At 37.9% G+C, this 27031-nt stretch overlaps 1 protein-coding gene across 1 annotated transcript in view; it reads left to right on the top strand.

Moving 5' to 3' along the window:
• Positions 1–25630, top strand: part of DCDC1 (doublecortin domain containing 1) — a 101944-nt gene extending 76314 nt beyond the window's left edge. Inside the window, 2 exon segments of the mRNA XM_086472012.1 lie at positions 25282–25337; positions 25520–25630. Coding sequence (XP_086328138.1) covers positions 25282–25337; positions 25520–25630 — 167 coding nt within the window.
• Positions 25631–27031: the final 1401 nt, after the last annotated feature.

The following is a 27031-nucleotide window of genomic DNA, read 5'->3' as shown; positions in this document are numbered from 1 at the left end:
TTGTATAACTGAAATGTTTTATAATTTTTCTTTCATTTTGATAAAGGAAAGTATTCACATCAGGCAGGTTTCTTACCTACAGTCTCTTTAATGACTGTGACTATCTTTCCCAGTCAAAGTAAACGTATTTTTAAAAGTTCAGGCCTAAGTTTGTTTCCTAAAAATCTATGCCTACTTGTAATATGGAGTTCATATATATTCTTCTAGTATTGCTTGGCCACCTTAAATAAACTTATTTCACTTAACTGTACAAGCCATTTCCTTCTGAAATACAAGTTTTTATGCATTAATCGTTTTTTTGACAAACTTACCAACTCAAAAGACTTTGCAGGACTACAGAAATATTAAATTGTTTGTATTTCACCTGCCAGTATCCCCTTACTATTTCCTATTTAATTCAGGCAACTTCTACCTTTTCCCTCCAGTTTACAAAGTATTTTTTTTTCCAAACTGGCACATTCGAAAATCTTCTAGGACATAAAGACTGAGCTGTATTGTTGTCTGTCAGCTTCCGTAACGGTGACATAAGTACTTTTTTTTCAATATAGGAATCATTTTTGAGTTGTGATATATTTGAGGTTAAACGTTTGTCATCCATAAGCTAGTACATCCCTTTATGTCCTCGGCTATGGTGGACTTTGTTGTACTCACTTTTCGGTCTTTATTCAGCATTAGGTCAGTATTTCTTCTATTTAAGTGACTTGGACGGCAGACTGTCCGTGTTCTCAAACAGGATCTCAGTATCCACAAAGTAAATAATATTGAAGGGAAAAATTTATGGCTAGACCACCTGGAAGGTTCTTTTATTCATCACACCTCCTGAACACTTCTGAAGGTGCTTTCTCAGTTCAGAACTCAAAGTCAGTCTCATTATTTGTCAGCACCCCAAGCTGATGTGACTTTGTCTGCCTTTGCAGACAGCTTTTCCTTAGAACACTGCTGAGGTGTAAGTCTAGTCTCCATGTTTTTACTCAGAAAAACTGTATACAAATCTGGATTTTAACAAAGCATTTAAATGCATCCTCAGCTTCAGTAACTGTTACTTTTATAAGATTCATTTCCTGCATCTCATTTGAGTTCTTCAGTGATTGCTTTCACCCGGGAGGTCACCTGCTTTCCCCAGTACACAGAATCTCATTACTCTTTAATAGACAAAAGGAACTACTGTAGATGTAGCTGCACCTGATCATAAAAAATGGCTCAAAATGACAAGTTTCAGAATATAATTTAGCTTTACAGTGTGCTGCATCTGAATCTGTGCTGTAGGCACACAGGGGCTCAAAGGCATGAGACACTACTGGAGAGCAGTGAATTCTGAAAATCCAGAGTAAGTGCAACGGTGCTCATCAAAGCCATCCTTGTTTACACAGTCTAGATCAGCTGCGAGCTGCAAATCTGTGTAATAGGTGGGATTTTACAGTGCAATCGTGATTTTACTCTCTGAAACTATATGGATGGGCTTTTCCCGTCGGGCGTTCTGTATTGATCTGCCTCCTAAAAAAATACTGAATGTTTTTGTTGGGAAAAGGATGCTTTTTCTTCCATATGTTTTTATTACTTAAGAAGTGTTCTAGTCTAAGGAAGTGTTGTAAATATTTTGTAAATATTTGCAAATGTTGTATGTAAATAAGGAATTTCAATTTCTATGTCCATGTAAAGAATATATCAACTAATGTTTTTAAATGAAAAAAGTATTATTTTAAACTTAGTGAAGTATGCCATTTTTAACAACAGTCAAAACTAGACTACAGCTATGGATGCTCTTGAAAATACTTCTCCATGTGAACAGCTTAACAGATATGAACGTAGCTCCCTTGGGTTCACTTGTGGAATGACAATATTGTTTGCAGAACCTCCAGTTTTTCTCATTAAAACTCAAAGGTGGGAAGTTTCTTTAATTAGCTGGGCAGGAGGGTAACAAAACGATCTCAGCTAGGTGAATAAAAATAACATTTGAATTTCTTTTTTTTTTTTCCCAAGTCTGAATTGGGATGATTCAGTGACTGTGGGTTTTACTGTTTTTTGAAGAGGAAACACGAAATAGTACAAAGACAGGTTAAAGTTCACTTATGTGCTGTTGAGTTACTAAATGTATTGATATTTATTCAGAAAACCTTAAGGCTAATATATTTAGAGTGTTCTTCCTTACATTGTCATGGGTAAAATAAAGTGCTCGAATATGTTCATTTCCTCTAATCTTCAGCCTTTTTATCTTTACAACATGAAAACAATCTTTGCAAATATTACTACTGAACTCAGAAACTTGATGAAATGTGTGAGTTCTCTTACAGAAGGACGTTTACAAAAGTAAGGTCCAGGGCAACCATAATGTAGAACGGTGCGGTGGTGATGGTATGGTTTTCCTGAGACAACTAGCAGCCACATCTCTTTTCCCATACATAAATGGCAGTCAGCAATAGCTAGAAACAAAAGACCCCTCTCTCACTCTCTGAATACAGTGACATTCATTCTCAGAGAAGCAGGGGCAGCTTTTTGAAAGCAGACTTCTTCAGTCCAACAATAACACACAATGAGTTATTGACTTGTTTATATATGGAGCTCTTTTCAGTAACTAACTCTGACTCCCCACAGTCTGGACAAATGATTGATTTCGTTGTTAGAAAAAGAGAAAGCTCTTGCACTAAACTCTGTAGTGCAAACTACTTTTTCCCCATTTGTTCCCCCACTGAATAGGACCTTATTAAAATGCACTTTCCAAAAAATACCTGCAGCTGGCCTTTATAAGCATGTTTTGTATATATAAATAAGTAATTTGTCCCACTCTTTTGTATGGTAACAGACCATTGGAGAATCTTGTCAACATATATATGAAGGTTGAGTGTCATAGGATTTTGGTTAAACAATATTATTTATGTCTACATGCATATAAACATAATTTAAAAAGTATTTACGGTAGCTGTTTGCTATTGGGTTATAAACGCTAACTTTTAAAAGTTAGTAGGCATGATGGTTTTTTATCGAGAAATTCTTACTTCCTTTCGACACCGGTTGTTAAAGTAATACGCCACAGATGTTCTTTTGATACTGTTTTATAAATGGCCAACTAAACAAATATTTGAATGACTATTAAATAATCTTGTAGCTTTTGCATATTGTTATAGTATATAATCTATTATGTTTTATTTTTTGATACACGGTTTATGTTAACTCTTCACATACATACGTGCACAACATTTTATTCTAAAGAAAGTGAGCCTTCTTATGTCCTCTTTTATTGCTATGGGGTTTCTTTCATAAGTAAATAAGTATTTGGTTTCTTTTTTCTAAATTTAAATACTGAAACATATTAATATTACTTAAAAAGATGCTGCATTTGTCCAACAGCTGCGTTGCAGGGACAATTTTTATACAGGAACAATTTTTATACAGCAAAAAAAGGATGCAGAGTTCTACTGAGCCCTGCAATTTGTTAGTTACAAAACATCATGGGCAGTTAAGTGCTCGTTAGAATGCTGCTGAAAGTATGTTTCCAAAGCACTTTGCTAACACATGTAGAAATGTAATGAAGAATGAACAGAGTTACATTACTCCTGATTCTCCAGGTTCTTGCACCTGTGAAGCTGTGTTAGCCATGGCGCACAGAACGTAAAGTACTCGGAGGTCAAATGCGAAACGCCACCGTTTTACTGCAACACGACATAAATCCTGTAGAAAGCCACTCAAGTCAGAAGGAAATAAGGTATCCTATTGCTTGTATCCATGTGAACATTATTTGTGTTTCTTACAGGGTTTAAGGAAGCGTGGATTTTTCATTTGTATAGGTTTCCATGATTGTAAAAAGAAAACTGGGAAAGTGTAAATTGTGGATTTCTAATCTGGAATATCAGCCTTGAAACTTGCCGACTTTGTTATTCTAATCCTGGGAGTTAATCACATCATACCTTGATTTTACAAATTTTTATTCTTTTCATCTTTCGTGCATGAATTTAACTTATTTCCTTTCTTTTCATTCTTAATCTTTAACTTGTTTTCCAAACAAAAATATTTTTGCTTATCATGCTTATTTCCTTTTTCTTTCCTTAATGCAGGTTTCCTGACATAATTTAGCTCCCTTTTGGAGTGCTATCACGGTCAGGCCACCAGTTCCCACCTGTCATTAATCCTGCCCAGGCAGATCTGATTAACAGAATATAACAGAATAATTTATGATATGCTATCAGCAGTGACATTCTGATGTTCACTAAGCCTTGCTAGGACCTAGTTAGAATGACTGAAGATTTAATTTTAAAAAATTCCTAGTGGGTAAGTTGTAAGGGGAAAAAATTAACGAAATGTCTTTGCCCTTTTCCATTTTCATATGCACACCAGGGATTAGCATACTTTTGAAAAAGTTTGTGTAAGCAGAGCAAAGAGGACTTGGAAGGAGTCATATGTTCTATAGAAAACCATGCGCAGAGCAGAAATTTGCTGCAGAAATGAATGCCTGTCTTGTTATCTTTAACTTCTCTGTGTCTTGCTCTGTGCCTTGTAGATGTAGATCAGGAGCTCATAGTGGCATCATTCTTAACTGCTTGTGGAGGGTCGGGGGAGGAAAAGGAAGAGCTATTCTTCTGTGTTGCTTCTGTAGCCTTTTGTGAAGACCCAGAGATCCATAGGATTTTCCTGTGATCTCAACGTACCCATACTTACAATTGACTTGTCCCTCCCCCTGTGTATCTGAATGTCCTGGGACAGGCCCTCAGCTGCAGTGAAGTGATGTCAGCTGAAGTTGGTGGCTTTTTACTCATTTAATTGAGTGACATGCAAACCTGGATTTACGCCTTCTCCACCAAAGCCTTTCAGAAAATCTCTGAACAGCAGCTTTGTACAGCTCTTTAGCTTTTGTTTCTCCTACAGCATCAGGTGTTACACAAGGAGTCAACTAAGGATGATCAGGAACAGATCCTGGTCTTTGAAAGACTTTATGTTGCAGTTATCTCAGTATATTTGTTTTGTTAGACAAGTTGCACTCGTTTGACTGGAGAAACGCGTCTGTTTTCTGTCTGAAATGTAGCCAACACTTTAAATATGTTTTCAATCAGTGCAGTCCCATTCGACAGTGATAAGTGTGATACAAGAACAAAATTAAACGTATGCTGAAAAAACAGGACACCGTGTTTGTGTCTTTCATTTCCATTAAACAGAAATAAAGATGCAGTATGCAAATTTGCAAAGAATTGTGCCTTAAACCAGCTCTTTTGGCTTAAACTTTTGTTTAATTTTTCTTTAAAATGTTTTACTTTATTTATGCATAAGAATGCAGGTCTGTGTATTCTAAAATCCTTACTGGTGCCATAAGAATTTGTCAAAATAAAGTTCCCAGATTCTTTGCAAGTGTCCAGGCATTTTCTCATATTTAGAAGCAGAATTTTAACAACATTTTTTGTCAAATGTAAGGCATGTGCTATATAGTTAACTTGGTTAGCCCTTTGCTCATGCCAGGAAGAAAACATTTCTGTGATAAGGCTAACAGTAATCATCTTTCGCTTTTGCATTTTCTTAAAAGCTTACCCATCTGCTCCCAGTTCTTCTGGTTTTGTTTTCAGCTGTAATTGCTGAAGACCAGTGGGTGTACTAGTGTCAATCAAATGGCCTTGTGACAGCAAGCATATACAGCTGCTTTTTCCTTTCTAGAGATTTCATTTACCACGCTTAGATGAATAGTTTGAGTTGTTTCAAACTCTGGGACAGTAGATGAAGTTCTGGTTTCATTGAAGTTAGTAACTGATCCTCGCATACTGATCCTTCTGACAGGTTTCTAGGGGAAGGCAAAACCACTGTAGAACGCCCACAATTTCCACTAGAAGAGGAAAACGCAGATGTGGGGGCAATCCCTGCCATAGGTAGGGTACAAATATCGTTTAAATAGAACCCCCTCAGTGAGTTGGAGACTGGGAGTTTTAAACAACCCATACAAAAGCAATTGACTACTGTCAAAAGCAGCATGGTCTCAAGTTTTTTTAACCTCATCCCTACTGCATAGAAATTAGACATCGGTTTCCCAACTTTAAAATACCGACCACTGAAAAACATATTTGGGATGTATGAAGTTTTTAGGTTATTAATTCTGAAAGGTGGTTTTTTATAATTATATTGCAAGCCAAGCAAAGCCTAATAACATTTAAAATATGCCTTTTCAAGCTGAAGCAGAATAAAACCCAAATGTACATAAAAATGCTTCTATGAAAATGTATAAGAAAATACCATATCTATTTATATGAAAATGCTTAATATGATTTTTTGATCCATGTGTATGTAATTTGTTATTTTTCATTCTTCAGTTGGAGTTTGCTATTAATGTTCAGAAGGGAAAAATCATTAGATCTTCTTTCAATGATAACAGAGGAATTATATTTAAAGCCAGACAAAGTAAGTGAATTTTATAAAGTAATTTTGTTGACAAATAAGAGGAAAAAAGACCATAAAGACTATACTTGAAGGTCAGAAAAGTTTTTTTTTTGTAGCTGACTTTAAAGCTGATTTTGATCTCCATGTAAAAATGGGGCATTTTTCTACCACTATCCTTCTTAATGACCCATTGATGCAATTGTCAAAAATAATTTTAGGATATAGATTTCTGAATCTTTAGATTTACATCTCTTTTCTGTGGAGTATTTGTGATCCCCAGATGCAAAGGGTAATTTCCCCAACAGAGAGAGCAAAAGCTGTACTAGGCAAGAGCTAACAACTTGATACTTTTCTGTACCTTGGCTTCGGGAACACTCAAAAAAGCCACCAACACCCCTATATATATGTGTGTCCCTAATTTGAACTTAGTCTCTCATTGGCTTACGATTCAGTTCTATTAATAAATTTAACCATGCTAATCAGAAACAACTAAATACCTTGGAAACGCAGTGTCAATACTGACGGGCACAACCCCCCTCAGTCCTTATTAAAGTAAATGAACTTTAAGACGAATGATGGCTTATATGAACAAATTTTTAAAAAATTATTCATATTTTGGAATGTCCCTGGACATATGACATTGGTCACATTGATAACACTGTATCTGTTAAAACCTGAAAATTATTGTAAGTTGTTCAGGTTAGCAAGGTTGGTGACCGATTCTCTCTTTTCTCTGTGAAGACAACTACTGCATTTTCCTCCAAATTTTTGCTTTTTTAATCTTCCTAATTCCATATTGAGTGGGTCTGACACGGACTCTTTAACTTTCTTCTCTTTTCTAGCCCTTTCCGTGTAAAAATACATTGAAGATTAACTTTTAGCTCCAATTAACTCAATGGTCAAACATGAGTAGTGTCATTAGGATTCATTGTTACAATCAAATAATCTTTTTTGTTGACATCTAACATTGATAAAAAAAGAAGCAAAAGTAGCTAGTTCATAGGTCTGTGTGAGAAGCAGGGCTTAGCTATCTGTTCTGCCCCCAAACTGAATTTTGGCAATTGCGTTTTCATTCCTCTTCCCTCATTGTGCCAGAATGGAAACAAATTTCATGACACTTTTGCCTGCACAGACGATTTGTCCCTCATGGCCAGCTTCAGTGCTTTCACTTGCATGATGAAAACAAGTAGTAAAGGCTGTATGTCCTTTCTCCTTATCGCTGCTGCTGTGTTTGAAACAAAGGGAAAAAACCCAGTGGTTGGGTGTTCCCAGTCAAAGGATGAGTGGGAAGCTTGAAATGAAGTAAAAACTCAATATATTCAATACATTCTATGTAACAGCTGTAAATATGTTTCATGTCATGTGTGACTCCAGCACTTGATTTGATCCCACGTAGAGGATGGATTCATCCTTCCTCTAGAGAAAACCTCCTTGCAGTGAGTATGAAAAATTGATCTCATATATTCAATAGAAGTTTTGGCATACGTCTTACTTTTTATCAATTCTGCAACTTTCTAAAGAAACTAGGGATGTTTTCTTCAAATTTTGTTTCCTACATTTTTTATTACCCAATTTCTTTTCCTAGTAAAACAATTTTTAAGAGAGACATAGTATTCAGTTAAGAGTTTAAGTAAATTGTTTGCTTTTGGTAGAACTGTGTTGCTGCCCTAATGAAAAATGCTAAACTCTGTTCTGGTTTTTTTAGGGGAAAAAGTATAGTTTACAATATCAAGATTTAGTAAGCTAATCATGAGATTACGCAGGAAATATTACAATGAAAAACTATTAAATCAAGTATTTTTCTTACAATAGCTCCTGCTGTGAAGTTGACAGTGTATAGTATAAATGAAATATTAACACAAAGTTGATGGCAGATAAAAGTGAAGAAATTTTATCAATGATATTTCATTTTCCTACCAATAACTGGCATTTGACATTAAATTGTTTTCAGTAACACTGCTTTTCCTTGTTACCTACTCATTTCTAACAACTCATATTTCTCTTAAATAAAACAGTCTCACTAAACAACATTTACATGTGGACCTCAACCCTGAGCTCCTTACTTTGGCAGAAATCCTAAACTATCTGCCCGAGGTTGGGATGAAATAGCTTTTCCAGTTCCATATGCTTGGTAATTTTATTGCTGCCTACTGAAAGGCATGTACCAAAATAAAAAGCTTTTAATGACCCATCACTTATTACCAGAAATACGGAGCTACAAACCACTATTTATTATTACTATAACAAAAACACTGCCCAGAACCATCCTTGAAATCTTTAGAAGGCCATGAAAATAAAAAAGGAACAACAAAATTTATATAGATAAAAAGAGATAAATATGTATTAAGTGGGCAAAATATTAATCATCTCTTTGGTTCCAGATGCTTAGGATCTTCCAGTACACATTACACAGTACACAGTTAATTTACAGACACTATATTTTCTGTTTAGAGCTTGCAAATTAATACCCCACACATCCAAATCCACTTGATTTATTTTAATGTTTGCGAACCGTAGGCAATAGCCGTTCAGGTTTTTCACGCATCTTCAGCAGGGTATTTTAACTGTCCTCCTAAAGACTTCTGGCTTTTCACTGAAAAGCATGTAGTGGTGCCAAGTACTGCACCACGCAGTCCTCAAGCACCTGGTACAGGCAAGGTCACACCTGGGTTTGAATGAGTCTGAATCTGGACTCACCACGACGCCTGTGGGCGGCTCTAATCTACCAACAACGCTGAAGCAACTGGGAGGAAGTGAGAAGACACTGTAAGCGGCGCAGTGTGCAGTGGTTGCTGGGTGGAATGTAGTCACCACTCTCTGGTTCGCTTCGATGGAATGATAACATCCATCGCCCAGTGAATGTAGGCCCATTTATTTTGGTTTTTTTTTTGAATAACTCAATCAGTTGTCAATATTTCATGTGTCCTTCGATGTGGATATTAATTTTAATATCACTTGACATTAGCACGAATACCGAGTCAGTAACACTTCCATGTTAAATGATCCAGCTTTATCTTTAAATATTCCTTATTTTTGTAATTCATCTAACTAAAAAATTTCTTCAAAGCGTAGTTCGAATAGAAGATGTTGTATCACATTAGTGGGCATATTAATTATCAACTGTATTATGCAAAATAATGAAATTTAGGTATAGTTAGTCAATCAAAGATTAGATTTTTATTCAGTAACAACTTAGATGTTCACGGTAGGAAACAATGACCAATTGTTTAAGACGACTGGTATCACTCGGGCACATCGTATTTTTCATATTATTGAAGAGGTGCTGAATCTGAGCATTCGCAGCCATAGTAAATCACTAGTTGTGGCACCATCACAGACTTACTCTCGTTTTTTTTTTCTCTTTTCTAATCACCTATTGAATAGTCTTGTTTCTGTTTTACAGTTAAAGTAATAAGGGCCCACGCAATTTCCACTTCTTTCCATCCTTAGCTGTCCTCCTCTGAGATTCTAGAAGGTGAGTGCTGTCAAAGCCATATTTAGAAAGCATTTGGGCATATGGAGATGCAGACAGGTTCAGAATGTGGGTTTTTTTCAAAATCTGGGCAGTATTTCCTCTCTGTTGGGAGTGAAAGTGCTGGAAACTTTCACGAGGAAGTCATTGTTTTGTGGAATTACTTCACTCATTACCTATTAAGAAAAGCCTTCCTTGTGATCCCCGATGCCATTTGTTTTGCCTGGTTTAGAAAATAATTACAGACGCTGAGCTCAGATCCTGGTATAAATCAATACTGAAGTTGTTGAAGCTTGGCTGATCTATACCAGCTGAGGATTTGTTTCACTAAATGTGAACTCTTATTGCTGTTCTTACAATTGTGTATCTCCTGCCCCTTGTTCAGATTTCAATTGACAGGTTCACTGCAAAGTGGCTTAGAGCACTCGCTGATAACATGAGTGGACTCTGGGTAATACAGCATTTAAACTGACAGCTGACTTCACCGTGCCAAGCTAAACAGGAGAGATACTGATAATAGATGGACTTTATGTATAGACATAGTGGAAATAACTGATATTCTTATTTGCTGTGGATTTGCAGTAGGACCAGTAGGCTTTAACTGAAAAATTACCTTACAGAGTTGTCTTGAAACCTATGTACTGTATGATCATAAGCAGTTCATTAGACTCTAAGATATTTTAAACATTGCATTATAAATATTTCCTAGTCCAAGCACAAATGGCACAGTCATCCCTCACCTTGGTGGACAGAGGTTATGGAAGAAGAAAATAGCGTTAGTATAGCAAGAAAAACACGCTTCTCTCATCAGGTGGAATTTTGCAAGGCTGCAACATACAGGGGCCCTCAACTTCCCTCACATCAGTACTGTCACCCTGTAACATGCCAGCCGAGGAGATGACCCTCCTAAATTTTTAACGAGAAAAGTAGCTTATTCTTTGCGTGCACTTTTTTTGCTACGTTGTGTTCATTTACCATTCCCTCACCCAACTCCTGTACAAGTGTCACTTCCATGATGAGTTTTCCTGGAGAATGAGGAGTAAAATGTGTAGGCTCTCTGTGACACAATGAAAGCATGCATTTTTTTCAACTTATGCGTACGTAAGCCTTCTTTTGTGAATAAGACTCATAGGGTCAGATAATGTTTAAAGGGAAAGGCTTTATGTCTCTCAGGCCTGCATGTTTCCACATGGATGCTTCTACACACACACAGATTGAATTATGAACAGACCTATTAATGCTGGGATCACAAAAGGTCAAGTTTTGTCTTCTTTTACCGCTATTCAGAATTGCTTTTGAAAGGGGGGAAAAAAGGGATTTGCAGAAAAAAAGATTCATGATGAAGAATTTTACAGGTCTTTTTTTCCTGTCCTTTAGCAACATCTGGGAGTTGGAAAAAAAAAAATCTTATTATGTAAAATAGTCCAGGGGTATTGTATTACTATATTTTAATATATCTCGCTTGCGTCATTTATAGGGTTACCTTATGGAGTGACCTGCTACCTAAGGAAAAAAAAACATTACAAAGGAACTTGAGCAAAATTTTCCTGCTGCTATAGTGGATACGTTTAACGGAAGAAAAATTGTAAAAATATTCCAATTAAAAAAATTAGATGTTTATTTTTGTGTAATAATAGAAGTCTAGACCCTAAAATATTTTCTCAGGAAAATCTTACGTTGAAGTTGAACTAACCCTTCAGAACTTTCGGTTTATTAATTTGAAAAGTTATATTAAACTTGCATATAGAAGTGGATGTTACAAAGTGCTCTGCCAGATCTCACCATAAGTAATATTTATATTATTTTCACAAATACCTTTGCAAGAGGAAAATCAAATAATATTATTGAAGACATTCTACTGCTGTATTTTCATGTTCTATATGCTGCGATGCAGAGCCATGAAATTAATACATAAAAATATTTTCTCCTATATTTTCTGCAGAAAACATGTTTGAGTAACAGAGAACTGAGACTGAAATAATAACAGATGTTTTTAAGATGGCAAAAGGTTAACAATATACCCTAAAGCTCTGCATTACCTTTGACAACTTTTTACATATATATGTATGCATGTGTGCATGAGGGAGTGCAAATTCTTGCAAGTATGAATCTCTAAAGTATACCACTGGTTACTTTTGGTAATGCTAAAAGTGTGTTACTATGTCTTTATGCTTTGTTTGTATTTGCAAAAAAATTACACAAAATATCCTGAAGTAGAAAAACGTACAAGTGATACAGAATTTTTAAGTGTGATTAGGGCTGGACATTAGTCATAGAAGTTCAGAGAAACCCAAGCAAGCTAGGGAAATGGGAATTACGACACCAAATTAAATGCATTAATAGCAAATGTGATACACATTGGAAAGAATCATTGGCATTATTCACACAATTTAAAAATTGCTGATTCAAAAATTGACTGTTACTTCTCAGTAAAAAAAATTTAAAAAAAAAAAAAATCCTAGGCTGGATTAAATGAGACTAATAAAAGGAAATCAACTCTGACACTGTATAAAAGAAAGAAAATGACAGCAAAATATCGTAATGCTGTTATATAAATACCACAATCTGAAATTTCGTATTACATTTTTTTTCAAAGGAATAGGAAAGAAAGCTACAGTAAAAATACAAATGGCTCAAAGCTTTGTTGTCAAAAGGAGTACAAACATTTTGAGTAAAAAAAAATGAAAAGACTATAGCTCCATTAGGATGCAAATAAAACTGAACATAATAAAATCCCAGTAAGTTATAACTTGCATAAAATAGATGTACCAGATGAGATTCAACAAAAATAAGGCTCATTACACCTTCTTGCTTCGACATAATGAAATTCCAGAATTCATTTTTGCAAGACATCATTGAGTCCTGTATCTTTGTTGTTTGAAAACAAGCAAAAATAAACAGATAATTGTTATATACTACTTCAGAAAATCTAAGTTTGCATGCTATGGGGTAAAAATGTACAAGTCATTAACTTAGTAGGGCCAGTGCTTCCGTAAAGGATGTTTTGTGTCTCTTTCTGTAGCAAAGGTCAATGTCAGAGACTCAGCTGGACTGGACTCGATTGAGCAGTATGTGGCAATGTTCATCTTTTTTAATATGCAGGAATCTGTAGGTCTTGTGTTTTCATAACTGATATCTTTTATCAATAATGGACTAGAATAAGAGATATAATAATCTAGTAATAACGGAGAAGAATCTGTGCTTGAGCTGTTGGAAAACCTTTTCCCTTCAATATTTGTTACAATGTCCTTCAAACAAAAGACAGAATAAATAAACCTGAAAAATCTCACGCAATTCAAGACTTCATGGCTGAGTATGGATTTCTGTATGTACATGCATACTCTGCAGTAAAACAGAATAAGAAAATCATGTGATTGCCCATGCAATACAAAGCTATAACTCTTTAATTGCCATGCACAATCTGTCCCAGTTATTTCTTCTAAGCCATTAAAACTAATGGTATATGTAATCTAATTTTCTTTAAGTTAGATGCACAATTACATATGAAAAATGAAGTGGGGAACACAAATGGAGACAGCTGGAGGCATCAGCTCAAACATACTCTGGTCCCAGTATTTTATTTCTGTTTGTACATGTAAAACGTACGTTTTCAAGTAAGGTACAAAGTTTTATGTTTCCATACTGAAAAATAACTCCGTAACTGTAGTCCTGTGTTTAAATGATATAACCGGTGTATGACTGGTGGGACTTTGCAATTCTGAAACCTGAAAGTTCTGAAACCAAAAGGGTTGAGATAATGTGGGCTGGAAGTATGTCTCTTTTGAGCATCCTGCTGATGTCAGCCCTTTCTGAAGGCTAATTTCATTAGCATTTCTTAATGGTTTACAAAATTTAACATTATGATGGTGATGATTACATAGTTTACATGATCAGCTATTTTTAACAGCTCCAAGAATGTAAATTCTAAACTGTAACTACGCTGTGTCTGTTGAATAGAAACATTTAACCACAGTAATTTTTTTCAAAGGACATGTAAGGGTAATCTTGATTTTTGACTGCATGGCACAGATGATTTTTACTTTATTTAGACCTCTTCTTCTATACCTTCTTGATTTGAGACATTCTCTTGTCCTTCCCAAATTCATAAAGAATATATATCTGGTTCTTATTGTAATGAAAATACGGCATGAAAGAGGTGTATACATATTGAGAATATTTTAATGAAAGCTGGAAGAATATGTGCTAAATACATTCAAACAAGTATGTATAGTTCATACATATAACTTATTTGGAGTTAATGACGTAGTCCTTTTTTATTTTAATGTATGCTATTTACTTGTGAATACAGAGTTTGTAAATTACAAATTCTGGAAATAACAAATGTGGTTTTTTCCAGTTATTAAAGATCATTATAAGTGTATAATTACTGGTGATTTATGTGGCTGTCTATAAGATGCAAAATAAAGGCCAAGGAAAACTGTGTTTATTCCTTGCATTTGCCACTCTTGTACGTGGTTCTGCGTGTGGTTATGTCCCTTTTTCTCGAGAGGCGTAGAAGCATCCCTGTACCTCTGTGTGGGAAACAGGTGGATGTGTAGCAGTTACACACAGGCACTGTGTGTCCTGCCCAACTTGGAACAGTAAAACCCCATCCTTTCTGTAGGCTTGTAAGAAAAACATCTGATAGGTACGACACCAACATGAGCTCTTTCTAGTAACCATCGTAATGTAACCGTCCAGGTGAGGTGGTTGACTGATGAATCGAAGCAGCTGTCCAAGACGACAGAGGTCCTCTCTCCAACCTGCCTCACTATTATAGGCTAAGCAGGAGCAGGTGGTGTCTTTTGTGCCTGTATATATGTGACAGAGCTTCCTACAAACAGAAGCTCATTGCAGGACCTGTACCTGAAGCAGGGTATGTTTCAGTAGTCTTTTTTGGTTTAACAGCTTTTTAAGAAAAATCTTGGCTTCCATTTGGTAAAGCTGTATATACCTGTGTGAATTCTGAAATGTAGCTGCTCAAAAGTGGAATGTTTCTCATCATTTGGGGGAGGAACTTTGAGCTGGTTTGTAATAGTTCTTAACTTGAAGTTGTTAAGAAATGTAGAAATTGCTAATTCATTTCACTTTTTAGTTTTGGAGTAGGCAGAACATATATACACTTAAACTCTTTCTTTGCAGGTTAAAGTCTATGAAATTAAACAGCGCTCCTCAGCAGCTTTTCCTGGAACATCAAAAATGTGAACAGAACTGCTTGAAGTTCTATAGTATTAAAAAGAAAGGATGTTAATAGATCTGGGAAAATACACTTTAAGCTACAAACCTGTTCTAAGCTATACTTGACCTTATCTTAACAAATATTCTAAGAAGTTCTGATCTTTTGTCAGTAGCATATCTGCTTTAGGTGTGGATATAGATATCTGCTTTGACTAGTAGATAGCTGGGTGAGAACTAAAATAATTTAGGATGATTTTTACACAGCAAGGTTTGCTCTACAGTGCCTAAAATACAGAATCTAATAAACTCAAGTGAAGAGAATAGGAGCACTTTGCTGACTTCAGCGGGTTTGGGTCAACTTTAGGAACAGCTGAGAAGCACGTTTGGAACTTGCTGTTAACTCTTTTTCAGCTTAGCCCATCCTGACTTGTTTCAGCAGTTTCATTGCTATAGTGATAACTAAATCTTGTTCCTTGAGCTCTGTTCAAGGTGTAGCTGATGTCTTCTTTCTTTTCTTCTTCACTCTTTCACAGAAGAAAAGTGACTATCCAAGTTTCAGATACTCATTGTTTCCTATAGCACACTGCTGTACTGAGTACTGTGGTCTCATATATCTATGGGAAACTTACAGAATTCTTTGCTACCAGTCAAGAAATCAACTTGCTATATGAGCTATCTTTTCCAGGAAAGCCTGGTTCTAACCCCAGATTTTTTTCCTTTTCATATTATAGCATTTTGCTTTATTATAAACTGTGGTATTTTCAGATTTTGCTTTTGAAAATAGCTTCTCATTTCACATTCCTTTGCCAGAGAAGAAAACAAGAAGTTTTATGCAGGTCAAAGTGTGCTGGTGTCATTTTACAGCTGTTTCTGGCGAAGAACTCTAGAAAGCATGTACAGCTCAGCTGTACATCAGTGGGGAGATATTGCAACGTGCTTTTCCTCCATGCTCCCCTCCAGTACCCAGTAAATATTTGTCTAACCACTGACACATATGGCTATCCACCTTAAATTGTCACTGAATCAAGCATTGTATATGTTCAGACTGACTCTTAATTAAATCATATATGACCAAACTATACTGCGGTAAAGAAGCATATTCTGTGGTTTAAAAAAAAGACTGAGATGAACACCGAGTACAAGACACAATGCATTCTTGTCATAAGTGCTGTGCAGCGCAATCTGCTTTAATCCTTCTGTGCTTGCACTCACAGGTTAGGTCATTCTTAAGTGCCAGTGCTTGCTTCTGTGGAATGCCAAGATGATATGTCATACGTCTACAGGGAATATAGGTCCTGGTTCGCAGACTAAGGTTGTTTAGCTCTGATCTGAATACAAGGTATTTTCTTTTTTATGACAGTAAAGAATAGTTATAGCTGCATACATACAGAAATGTTAAAAATTATACATGTCAGTGCATTCTGCTGTTTTAGGTGAATTCCAAACACCCAGGTGTCACCTGATAGTATAGTAACATTTTTTAGCTGTTTGAAAGACCAAAGCTTGCTACACATCAAGAGGTGGCATTATTTCATTGATGAAATTATGAATTGACTATACATTTTGATTAGTGTTTCCCACAAATGGTCTGATTCTCCTCATAGATTACAGGTGAAAAGTTCAACTTGGAGCATAGAGCTGAAAGAACCTATACTTTTAGTTAAAAGCTGAGTTCAGTCTTTGTAATTTTTTAATTACTTAGATGAAACACAGATATGCACATGTAAATGTGTGTGTATATGTTAGTGTGTGGTATGTGCTTATTTAAAACAATGAACAAGACATTCTCTGCATCCCACTTTCATACTTTTCCAGTTCTTAAATGTTAGAAGTTTGTAAACTGCTCTTTGGGCTTGAATTTTCACTTTATTCTTTAGAGATAAAAATTATGGCTGGTCTGTGTATCTGTTTTGAGCTGTATTGCGCCAAGCATAGAAAATTTCTGTTGCACCAGTTCTAGGTCACTTCAGTGTGCTCACAGCACTGAGAATTGAATAAAGATCCATGAGAACTGGAAGCCATAGATGGCAGCTTCTGTATTGATTCATAACACCTAGGTGAACTGGTTTACTTGAGCTGATAGAAGTTAATATTTCTTTTTTTTAAAAAAAAGACTTTGATCTTGAACTAGTTGTGATTTACATACAAACCTTTTTTTCAGTGAACTATCCAAATCTGGCCCTTAAACAAGTTTTACTTTAAACTAATTTGTTCTGTAAAAATAGGATCGAACACATAGGATTAGGGATGTTTTAAAGACTGTGTTAAGTATTTAAATTTTCTTGTGAATCAAAAAGAACACTGAAAAATATCTGGCTTTTTGTTCTTGTACCATGTGGTCATTAAAAAAATAGATAATAGTCTAAATCTTTTCTGAACGGATTAATATCTGTCTAGCAATAAATACATTCCCTTTTATCTACTTTTGTTTTTCCTGGGTGCTGTAATATGAAGGGGAAATAAAGATGTAGAAAGGGAAGTTAAATTGGTGAGAATGAACAAATATTTGTTTCCCTTCTCTTAAAAGAATAATCTTATTAACCTTAATGATAAAGGTTATAGAGCTCTCTGTATGCGGACTGTGGTAGCAATGACATAGTCAGGTTTGACTCCAGTGGTTTGCTTCAAGCTCTCCAAAAGTCTTCAGCACAGAGTTTTTTAAAAGCTGATCTTTTGCATTCGTTATGCAAATGTCCGTAAACCACAGCTTCATCTTTCTTTTATTACCTCCGGCTTTTGAGTTGTTATGGTGCGCACTGTTTCTCTGCACCTGGGTGAAGAGTTGTTCTGGCTGTGACGGAGGCAATGGGTACCGCTCGGTGGGTCTTGGTGCAACGCCTGCTGTGAGCCTTGGCAGGGCTTCTAACAGTTGGTTTAGTGGTGCTGGGAGGAGCTCGTGTGGGCCCTGTGTGTTGTCCAGTAGCATCACCCATTGGCTTCAGGTTTGGCAGCTGGCATGAACTTCAGAGAGCCTTTGTTCCACTGTACCATGGCATCTCAAGGCAATGTAGTAATCCTTGAGGGCAATATCAATAGCCTCTTCAGAAAAGCCAATGACTACTCACTCAGCCTTTTGGAAAGGAAAGACTTCTCTAAAAGTGTGTGACATTAGTTGTTTTTTTTTTAATGTCATCCCTGTGACTAAATTAATCATTAATTCCACTACTTGCTTTACTTATTCTGACATCTATTGCTCTGTTTATCTTCTTGTAGGAAACTGTAGCAATGCATTCTCTTCATTGCTTAGAATAAAGAATGAAAAAGATGTCTTTCAATTAATGTTCAGTTCACAGGAGCAGTGATCTTTATTTTAATTTTTTTAGCAGTAGATCATAAAGTACAAATTGTTGTTACTTCTCTGTTAAGACCTGTTTGCTGCGATCCAAGTCTGACACTGTATTTTGATTGTCCTTTACTTCTAGAAGGGTTAAAGGATTGGATCAAAGGGAAGTTTTCAGCCGTGACAGACATGAAGAACTTCTGCCCTCATTGCTTAGGTGTTTTGTCAGGATTTCCTCCTTAACTTCACTTCAAGCTCTGTTAACAGCATGTTCTAGTGCTGGCCACTTGCCCCTTTCCACCATCCACAGGTTGCAAAGGGTGAAAGGCCCTTTTTATTGAAACCAAATTTGTTGTGAGAAAATAGGATTGTCCTTCATATTTTTCCTTATCGGGTGTCAGGGTCAGGTGGTATGGGCAGTATCTTCCCTCTGGAGATGTTCCTCTGGGTTGTTTGGTCTCAGCTGCAGAAGATCCTGCATAACGAGTCTGAAGGCTGAGCACCTTTGCTTTTCAGCCAGAGCACTTTCAAACTCCATGAGGTGTGCTAGACTGAGGTGGGGTTATGACTATTGTTTGTGAAGTGATGTGAAATAAAACCACCCTTGCTGTCCTCGCAGGGCGCAGACAACTGAAATGCTTTGTTTCCCATTTTGGTACGCTTTTTGAAGTAAGAAAAAAGGGAGTGCAAAGAGTGAGCATTGCAGTAACAAAAGTCAGTGCTGTACACAGTGGTAATCCTTACCTATGTAACACCTAAAAAGGTGTCAGCATTTATATGCTGATATATGAAGCTCAGTGCTCATATAAGGAAAGCTCTGTGTTGGCCTTGCATTGCTTCAGTCGTTGTGCTGAAAACACCGTTACGAAGTCTTTTCAGAAGAAAAAGAAATAGTTGCTCTGAGCCTAAACTATGAAGTACAGCAGTTAAAATCTGTGAAATATCTGATGGACTTAAGGAATGTTAGGCTTTGTGTAACAGATACTTCAGAAAATGTGTGTTTGTTATGCAGGCTATCTTATAAACAAGAAGCCTCTTTATATTTGGTATTATTTCATTCAGGAGTATAGTACTTTGTAAATGAACCAAATAAGATGATTTTAATGCCACTTTTTGCCTTCAATAGCAATAGCTATGGAGTTTTCAGAACCCTCCTTACTTTCTTTTAAGGCAAAAAGTGACAGAGACGTGGCGGGAGTTTCATAGACAGTGTCTATGGCTAGCAAATACTGTGCCACATAGGCTCTAGGGAGCAAAGGAGTGAATGCTGATGGTTCTGCAACCATCTAAATGCAGTTTGGTAGGTTTTGCTTGACTGGCGGGCATGTGGGCTGCAGACCGAATGCTTTGTTGGGGGTTGGAGAACACCAGATGTGTTGCTGCAACGCAATGTTCTGCTTAGCTTCATACAAAGGAATCCAGTTCCGTGTTCCAAGCCTGTGGGGTGAAATGGAGTGTGGGAAGTGGGGATGGCTCGGAGATCTGCCTCAAAGGTGATTCTCTAGAGCCAAATTGCTAGTGTAGTTGCATCCAAATGATTACTGAGAACTGATTGTTGTTTTATTTTGCATCTTTAACTTGCACATATTTGTTTTTCAGGTGTATGAAGGTGACAGGCACACGGGAAGTACTACTTTATTAATGAAAAATAACTGGGAAATTACTCTGAGAATCAATCCAGAGCTTTTATGAAAAGAAGTAAGTAAATGAACACTTTTTAATTCAAGTATTAGATTGTTCAGAATTAAATGATAGTAGGTTTTTACTCAGAAAAATTTGGCTTTTACAGCTTTGGTGACCACTAGGATTACCACAGGGGATCAATATGTGGGGCCTTTCCTACATCAGAGCGGTAGCAATATCCCTTGTGCAACTGGACACTTGCTGGGTAGACACATGACTTGCTGTGCTCAGACATCTGAGATAGTCATGACGCTGATCCGCAGGAAAAATTCTCAGAGGACAAGTGACAACAGAACTCAACCCCTGGTATGAGCTTATGCTGGCGTTTCTACTCCATAGGTAGTTAATGAACATAATGGGCTTAGCTTCTATCAATGTGACTTCGAGTGAGAGAGCAGCTGATTTATCTCCTGCCATGTTATCTTAGCTCATTCCTTACATAGCCAGCATAGTTTTTGGTGAAAACATGTACAAAATCTCTTTATTCCTTGTCTAACCACGTGGTCATATAATATCACTTTGTTAATTAATTTGAATTTTGTATCCAGGTCAGCATGTTTAGTTTTGAAAATGATCGCATTTTCTTTTGTGCCCCTTCTGGCAACTGCTTCTGTAAAAGTGACAAATGATTTACGCTTTTGTGCTAACTATAATGCTTTCTTCCGAACTGATGGGAAAATTAACTTTTAGGGTAGTTCTGATAGTACTGCCTATCCTGTAGGAAAACTCTCATGCAGAGAGGTCTTTAAACTACAGATTCATTGTCAGTACAGTCACAAAGTTGGTCAGACTGCAGTTTCTGTGTAAATTTCCGTATTTTCTGTAAGTGGGTGTCTACCCTTGATCTAGAGTTCATTGTTATATCTGTACAATAGTATGGCTCCACGGAAGCCTGGTAGAATCCTCTACCAAGCTGATCTATGCTCAAGTACCACTATGAAAAAATAGATTTAATGGATCTGTTAAAGAATTAAAATTTGAGTCAAATTGCTCTGGCACCACTGAAATACCATCATCCATAAAAGCTAGTGATCATTCTTGTTATGTGCTGAAAACTCATCTGCTTTGAAAGCAGCTGGTAGAAGCTGGCTCTGTTCCTGGAGCTCTTTATTGAAAATCTCTTTAAGCTAGTGAGAAATTTCTCTCTTCTTTCCGAGAGAGTGTTTTTCAGTCATGATAATTTCTGGCAAACCACAAAAAATTGTCCAAAATTTATTTTTAAATTGCATTCAGGGCTATATCCAAGTTCCTATATAAACTAGTTTTGAATGTAATTTTTATCAGTAGTTCTGTTTCATACAGCATTCTTCTTCAGAATTAGGTATCTATAGGAATATTTATTTTAGCCAGGTCAAAATTCTGACTCCAGCTGACAAGCCCAGGTAAACTGAAAACGGACATGTGAGACTTCTTACATCAATTAGCATGAACAAAGTACACAGAATGAGATCTCTTGGGAGGGAAAAATAATAAGCACGTACATGAAGATGTTTGAAAGCAGCTTCTTGCTGAGTTCAACAAATACGCAGTAACATCAGAAAGAACATGTAGCTGCTACTTTTAAAATATTCCATTTGTCTGTGATGTCTTGTACTCTTCATCCCTTCCCCAATGGGGCTTTTTGTTTCGTTCTGCTTGTTTTGTTTCTGGAAGAACGCTTCTACCCAGTAGAGATCCAGGGACAGATTGACACAGTGTTTTTGTAGATTTGTTGATTAGGCTTGCCATAGTTTGAGTAAATGAAACTTCTTCTGTTACATGACTGGCTTATGTAGTTTAATATTATTTCTCTAAATTAAGATTAACCATTGAGAACTTCACCACTAGTGCTCTTTATGTCCAAAGTTGACGGAAGAAGCACCCATCTGAGGTGAAATAACTCCATTCACAAATTATGCCTTTATATTTTATTTGTGAATAGGCTAATCCAAGAACTGCTTCAAGGGATTATTCTGTGAAAATACATATCTGTCAAATACAATTTGTCTAATCCAAATGTGTTTCTTATCTTTCAATGTTCCACTGTTCAGTTTCTGTCACTGTTCTTCCCTTTGCAGCACAGTTCCTGCTATGGTGTTTTAGTAAGACTTTCACTAGAGAAATTCTTAGACTTTGCCACTGTTAGTATCAATTCTGACCTATCAGTACTGGAAACAGTGGCAGTTATTCTTGCAAGCCATTAGTGTCAGGCTTGTTTTAAGTAGATCTGCTCAAAGTCACGTTGCGTGACATGCAGCGTTACGCACCAGATTGCTACTGCTACTGATTGCCAACAGCATCTGGGTTTGCTAGGGCTGGGAATGATGTTAAGGTTTGCATGCTTAGACAAACCGGTTTCACACTGAACAGAAAGCCACCAAGAGCTCTCAAACGCCTATCATATCTCAGCTGAAGGGTAGTGATAAATAGCTTAGACTATTAAATCTTAAATTACTGTCTTTTTGGGTAGAGTACATGAAGACCTACATGGTGTGCCTATGATGTGAAATTGCTCAGGGATGTTTATGACTAAAGATACCGTTCGTATGCTTTAAGATGCTATTCATCGTTCTCAGATGCTCAAATTGGAGACCAGAAAACCAAGAAAGATGGCTGTGCTCAGAATTCTGCCCAGTGATTCCTATATAAGTCTCAGTATCTACTTGATGTACAATCTTTCCCTTGGAAAGATACCAGTCGCTTTACAGCTTTGTGTATCAAAGAATCCATCGTATTACTATGCAATTATTTAAAAAAAAACCCAAATAAATACATGCTGCTTTGTTTTTCAAATTATGCCTGATTTGTTCTACTTTTGCCTGCTAGATTAAACATTCCTTTATACTGGAAGTCAATGCGCCCCTCGATGTCAATGAAACCCATGTTATTGTAGATGAATGATCCCACAATTGTACTGTAGGGGTCTCTGGCAATGGAACCCCTTGTTTCTCTTGTTGAAACAACAGGGATTGCTACCTATAAGCCCTTTTGTTCCTGGAATCTGTGAGTTGATTAAAGTTCAAACGAAAGATTATTTATTTATTTCCTCCACACATAAAAGGCACATAAAACAAGTTGTAAAAACAAAAAAGGACCCCTATGATCTTATTTACACTTTGATCTTTTCTTGATGGTTTCTTGAAGTTCATGTCAGCTTCTTTACTATTCCGTATGTAACATGCCCTACCTTTCCCTGTAAATTTCCTTGCTGGTCTATTTGCTTTTATTGGCATACCCTTGATTTCCCCTCACTGTTCGTGCAAACTAGTGTTCCTTTTTTTTTAGCCTTTCAACGCTTAGCATCTTCAATCCTAGATTCACAGTGGAAAAAGTAAGCATTGTCTAGCAGGGAGACAAGGAGGCATTTAGCAATCCCACACCTCCTCCCACTGGGGAGTTTTCTCCTCCCATATGTATCATTGGGAAATCTCTTATTTCTCCCTCCTCTTCACCTCTTTTCAGTCACCTTGTTCAGGAATACAATAATGAAATGGATATGCCTCTGGAGGTTTAGGTGACCTGCTTGGCATTCCAGTCTTCAGCTCGGGTCTTGGTGCCAATCTTGGTAAGCTACCTGCTAGGGTTAAGGGAACCTGTTTTCATTCCCAGCTCAGTCAAGGTATGTAAGGGTTGCAGACCTCTGCCCAAAAGTGCTGGCTGGTAAAGCTTGTGTCCTCGTGCTCACTGGTTCCAAAATTCCAGAGAGGTTTGTCAAGACCTCTGTTATCTGTTACTGCTTAAACATGATGATCAGGATTTTCACGGTCCCATCTTTGGGCCTGTGGCCCCCACTAGAGATGTTTCACACTTCAAATGTTGGTGAAATGATTTCTAATTGAAGTCACGTTGATTACAATTATGGAAGAAGTCCAGCTATTATGGTAGATCTTTCTTATGCAGCTGGGTTGTTTTGTTGCTTAGCACCAGCTATACCTATAGATACTGTCTAGATTTCTCACCTGCTTTTTTCCTGACTCATTTAAACCTAAATAGAAGTACTTTGTTTTCCCCTTAGCCTTGCATCTCTAAGAATTAATCTGTCAAAATCTTGACATGAGAAGGTGTATTTTTCTGCCTTTCCTGTTTCTTAAATAGTTTGTTTGTTGCTGAGACATCTGTAGGGATGGCTATCTCCATGTCAAAATGTGTTACAGGATGCATTAGAGCATGCTGTGAGTTTCCTGAAGGGGGAACTTAAATGGTGTCAGATAAGCTCAACTGGTGGAAAGATGAGGAAGGATGAGGCACGGATGTGCTGTGCATGGATACTTCAAAAAAGCTCCTTATTACTCGATAATAAGATATATTGGCAACCATGACTGTGGCCTCGTATTTAATGTGTGGCACAGTTATTTCATTACTCCAATGTTTTCATTATAATCAAAATGTAATTAATATTTTTATGGAAAATACATTTTTGCACAGAAATTCATGCTACCATCCTCCTTATTTAAGAGACTCATTGCTAGTTGTGTTTTACTCTGTTAATAGCAATGAAATACCTAATATAAGCTAGTAGTCTAAGCAGTTTATGTTCTCAATGGAGAGAGACAGATAATGACGCAAGATGTCTTGTTTAATCTGAAAACCAGTGTGAATTGCCCCAGGTAGGTGCCTATCTCATCCTATAGATTACAGAAAAATCCTAAACAACTTGTTTTGCTTAGAATAGAATACTTAACTTTTAAAATCTCTTTTCTTCTAAATGAAGCAAGAACTCCTATTAAACTGGTGGCTGAAATAGTTGTAGTGATTAGTGAAACTTAGATTGTCATGCCTCCATTCCTTCTGTGAATGGATGGAGGAAAATTACCTACCCACAGTTTTTTTACTTTATCTTCTCCTATATATATCTCTCTCATGTAAATTAGTGGTTCAACTAAACTTAGAAATATATTTATAGAGAAACTCAGATTTCAAATAATAAAATGCATTTTTTCATCTTGCTACAGACTGTCGAATAAGCATGTAAGATTAAGTGAGCAATAAATGTAACTTCAGCTATTAGGGTTTTATCTTTATCTTTCCATGAGTAATTGTTAGATACTTCAAAGATTGATTTGAACAGATTAATATTCATTAATTCATAGGTATCAGAATACCCAAGGCAATTGTTATAACAGTCTGGAAAACACTGGTGTCTAGTGTTCACCCTCCAGATTTAGTTTTCCACCGTCATGTAGCTGGACTATTTAAAAATATGGACACCTATACACACACGTGTGTGTATATATATCTATATATCCCCCACCCACTTTCTTGAGCTCAAATGAGCGCTTTAATATAAGTTCTGTATCACTTCTATCTGTTGTTCTACCTAACCATCCTTCCCCTTCCTTAGTGTTCATTCCTGGTGTGCCTCTGCTGGGTGTGGTGAGGAGGCAATGGAATGAAGTGGTAAGAAGGAGTGTGAGTAGGTAAGATGGCATACGTATGCTTCTTCCAGCGACAAATCTAAGCAGCCCCTATCCTTGGCACTTCATGCACATATTGCTGCCTGCTCTCTCTTATTTTAAGAAAAAAAAAAGCCTCAAAGGATCCGTTTTCTAGCCTGATGAACTCCTTGGCTAACAAAACAGTTAGAAAGGAAAGACGTGAAGGTTTTGGAACAAATCCGAGAGTACGCAGAGCAGAAGGCGGGGACGACAGCTTGCACCGGGCCTGTGACCGGAGAAACCCGAGGTGTCTAACCACGCCTCAGGAGTCAGCAGTGCTCGCAGAGCAATCGCTTTTCAGTCAAAGACCGCGGCAGAAGGAAGAGGACCCAAGATTCAGAACCGTCTTGAGGGGGACGAGATGGCCAACCGCCCCTCCGCGCTGCGCGCTCCATGCGCCGCTGGGCGGGTGAGGCCTGCGAGTGCAGAGCCCCCTGCAACGGCGCCACGGGTCCGCTCCCGACAGGGGCCCGGCGACCCGGGCCTGCTGGGCGCTGGCCCAGGCCGCTCCGGGCAGGGCACGTCAGGAGGCGCGGCTGGAACGCGCGAAAGGAGGCTTGCGACGTTCCTGCCGAGCCACGGGTCGCCCGGGGCTCGGCGGGCCGCGGGCAGGGCTCCGTCGGGACCGGGGCCGGGGCCGGGGCCGGGGCCGGCTCGGCGCGATCGCCGCCGCCCTCCCGCGGGCCGCCCCGCGCCGCGGCCTGCGCTGGCTGGCGGTCCTGCCGCGCCCCCTGCCGGCCGCCCGCCGCCTCGGCCGCGCTGCCGCCGCCCGGGCTCGCCTCGCCGCGCGGCGGGGGCGACCGGCCGGTGGCGGCGGTCGCCACCGCCCGGGCGCGAGAGCGCTCGGCTCTGCGGCCGAGGCCTCGTCGCTTAACGGGCCTCAGACCGTCGGGCCTCCGTCTTCCCGCTCGGCTTTTTCAGGAGAGCGGGCAAGAAATTACAACTCCACTTTTATTGAAGGGGGGGCGGAATTAAAAATTTGGGTTTTGTAGAGACTACAAGTAGGGGCTAAGTGTTTGTGACTGTCAGCAATATCTTGCTGTCAAACTATCACAAGGGGAAGTTTGATAACCACCAGGTAAAAGCCCTTTGATTTTTATTTTAAATTCCAATAAAATTTTAGAGGTCTTGTTTGAGGCAGGATTGTTTGTGGAATATGACATCTCTGTCTTAATGCCTTGTCATAGTTCTTGATGTCTGCCTGTCAGCACAGCAAGAGGGATTTTTTCATGTCTGAGTAGTCACCTTAATGATAGCAGATGGAAACACCGCGGGGGGCCCAAGCCCATCACACTGTCATTGTCACAGGCTGCCCTGACCCGTTTCCACTCCTCTATTTTTTTGTCCCTTTTTAAAGGAGAAATGGATGGTAATTGAAAAGGATCTTAAGCAAGACTTACGAAGCTGCAGACATGAGTCCCCGCTATCTCTCTCTGTTTTCACAAATAAAGTCTTAACCTCTTAAGCACCAATAAGGGTAGAGAGAAGGCTAAATTGGTAAAGCTTCATAAAGATTGGCCTGCTAAAGCTTTTCCTTTTGCCTCCTCAGGATCCATCCAAGCTGTGTTAAATCCTCATCACGGTTGGTGGGTGTTTAATTCCTTAGATATATGCTTTTTTGCATAGAATTATTGACTTCCTGAGGAAAAATGTATA

Source organism: Leptosomus discolor, chromosome 12 (assembly GCF_034619465.1).
Source record: "Leptosomus discolor isolate bLepDis1 chromosome 12, bLepDis1.hap2, whole genome shotgun sequence".
NCBI lineage: Eukaryota > Metazoa > Chordata > Aves > Leptosomiformes > Leptosomidae > Leptosomus > Leptosomus discolor.
This window is presented reverse-complemented; position numbering and strand designations above follow the sequence as displayed.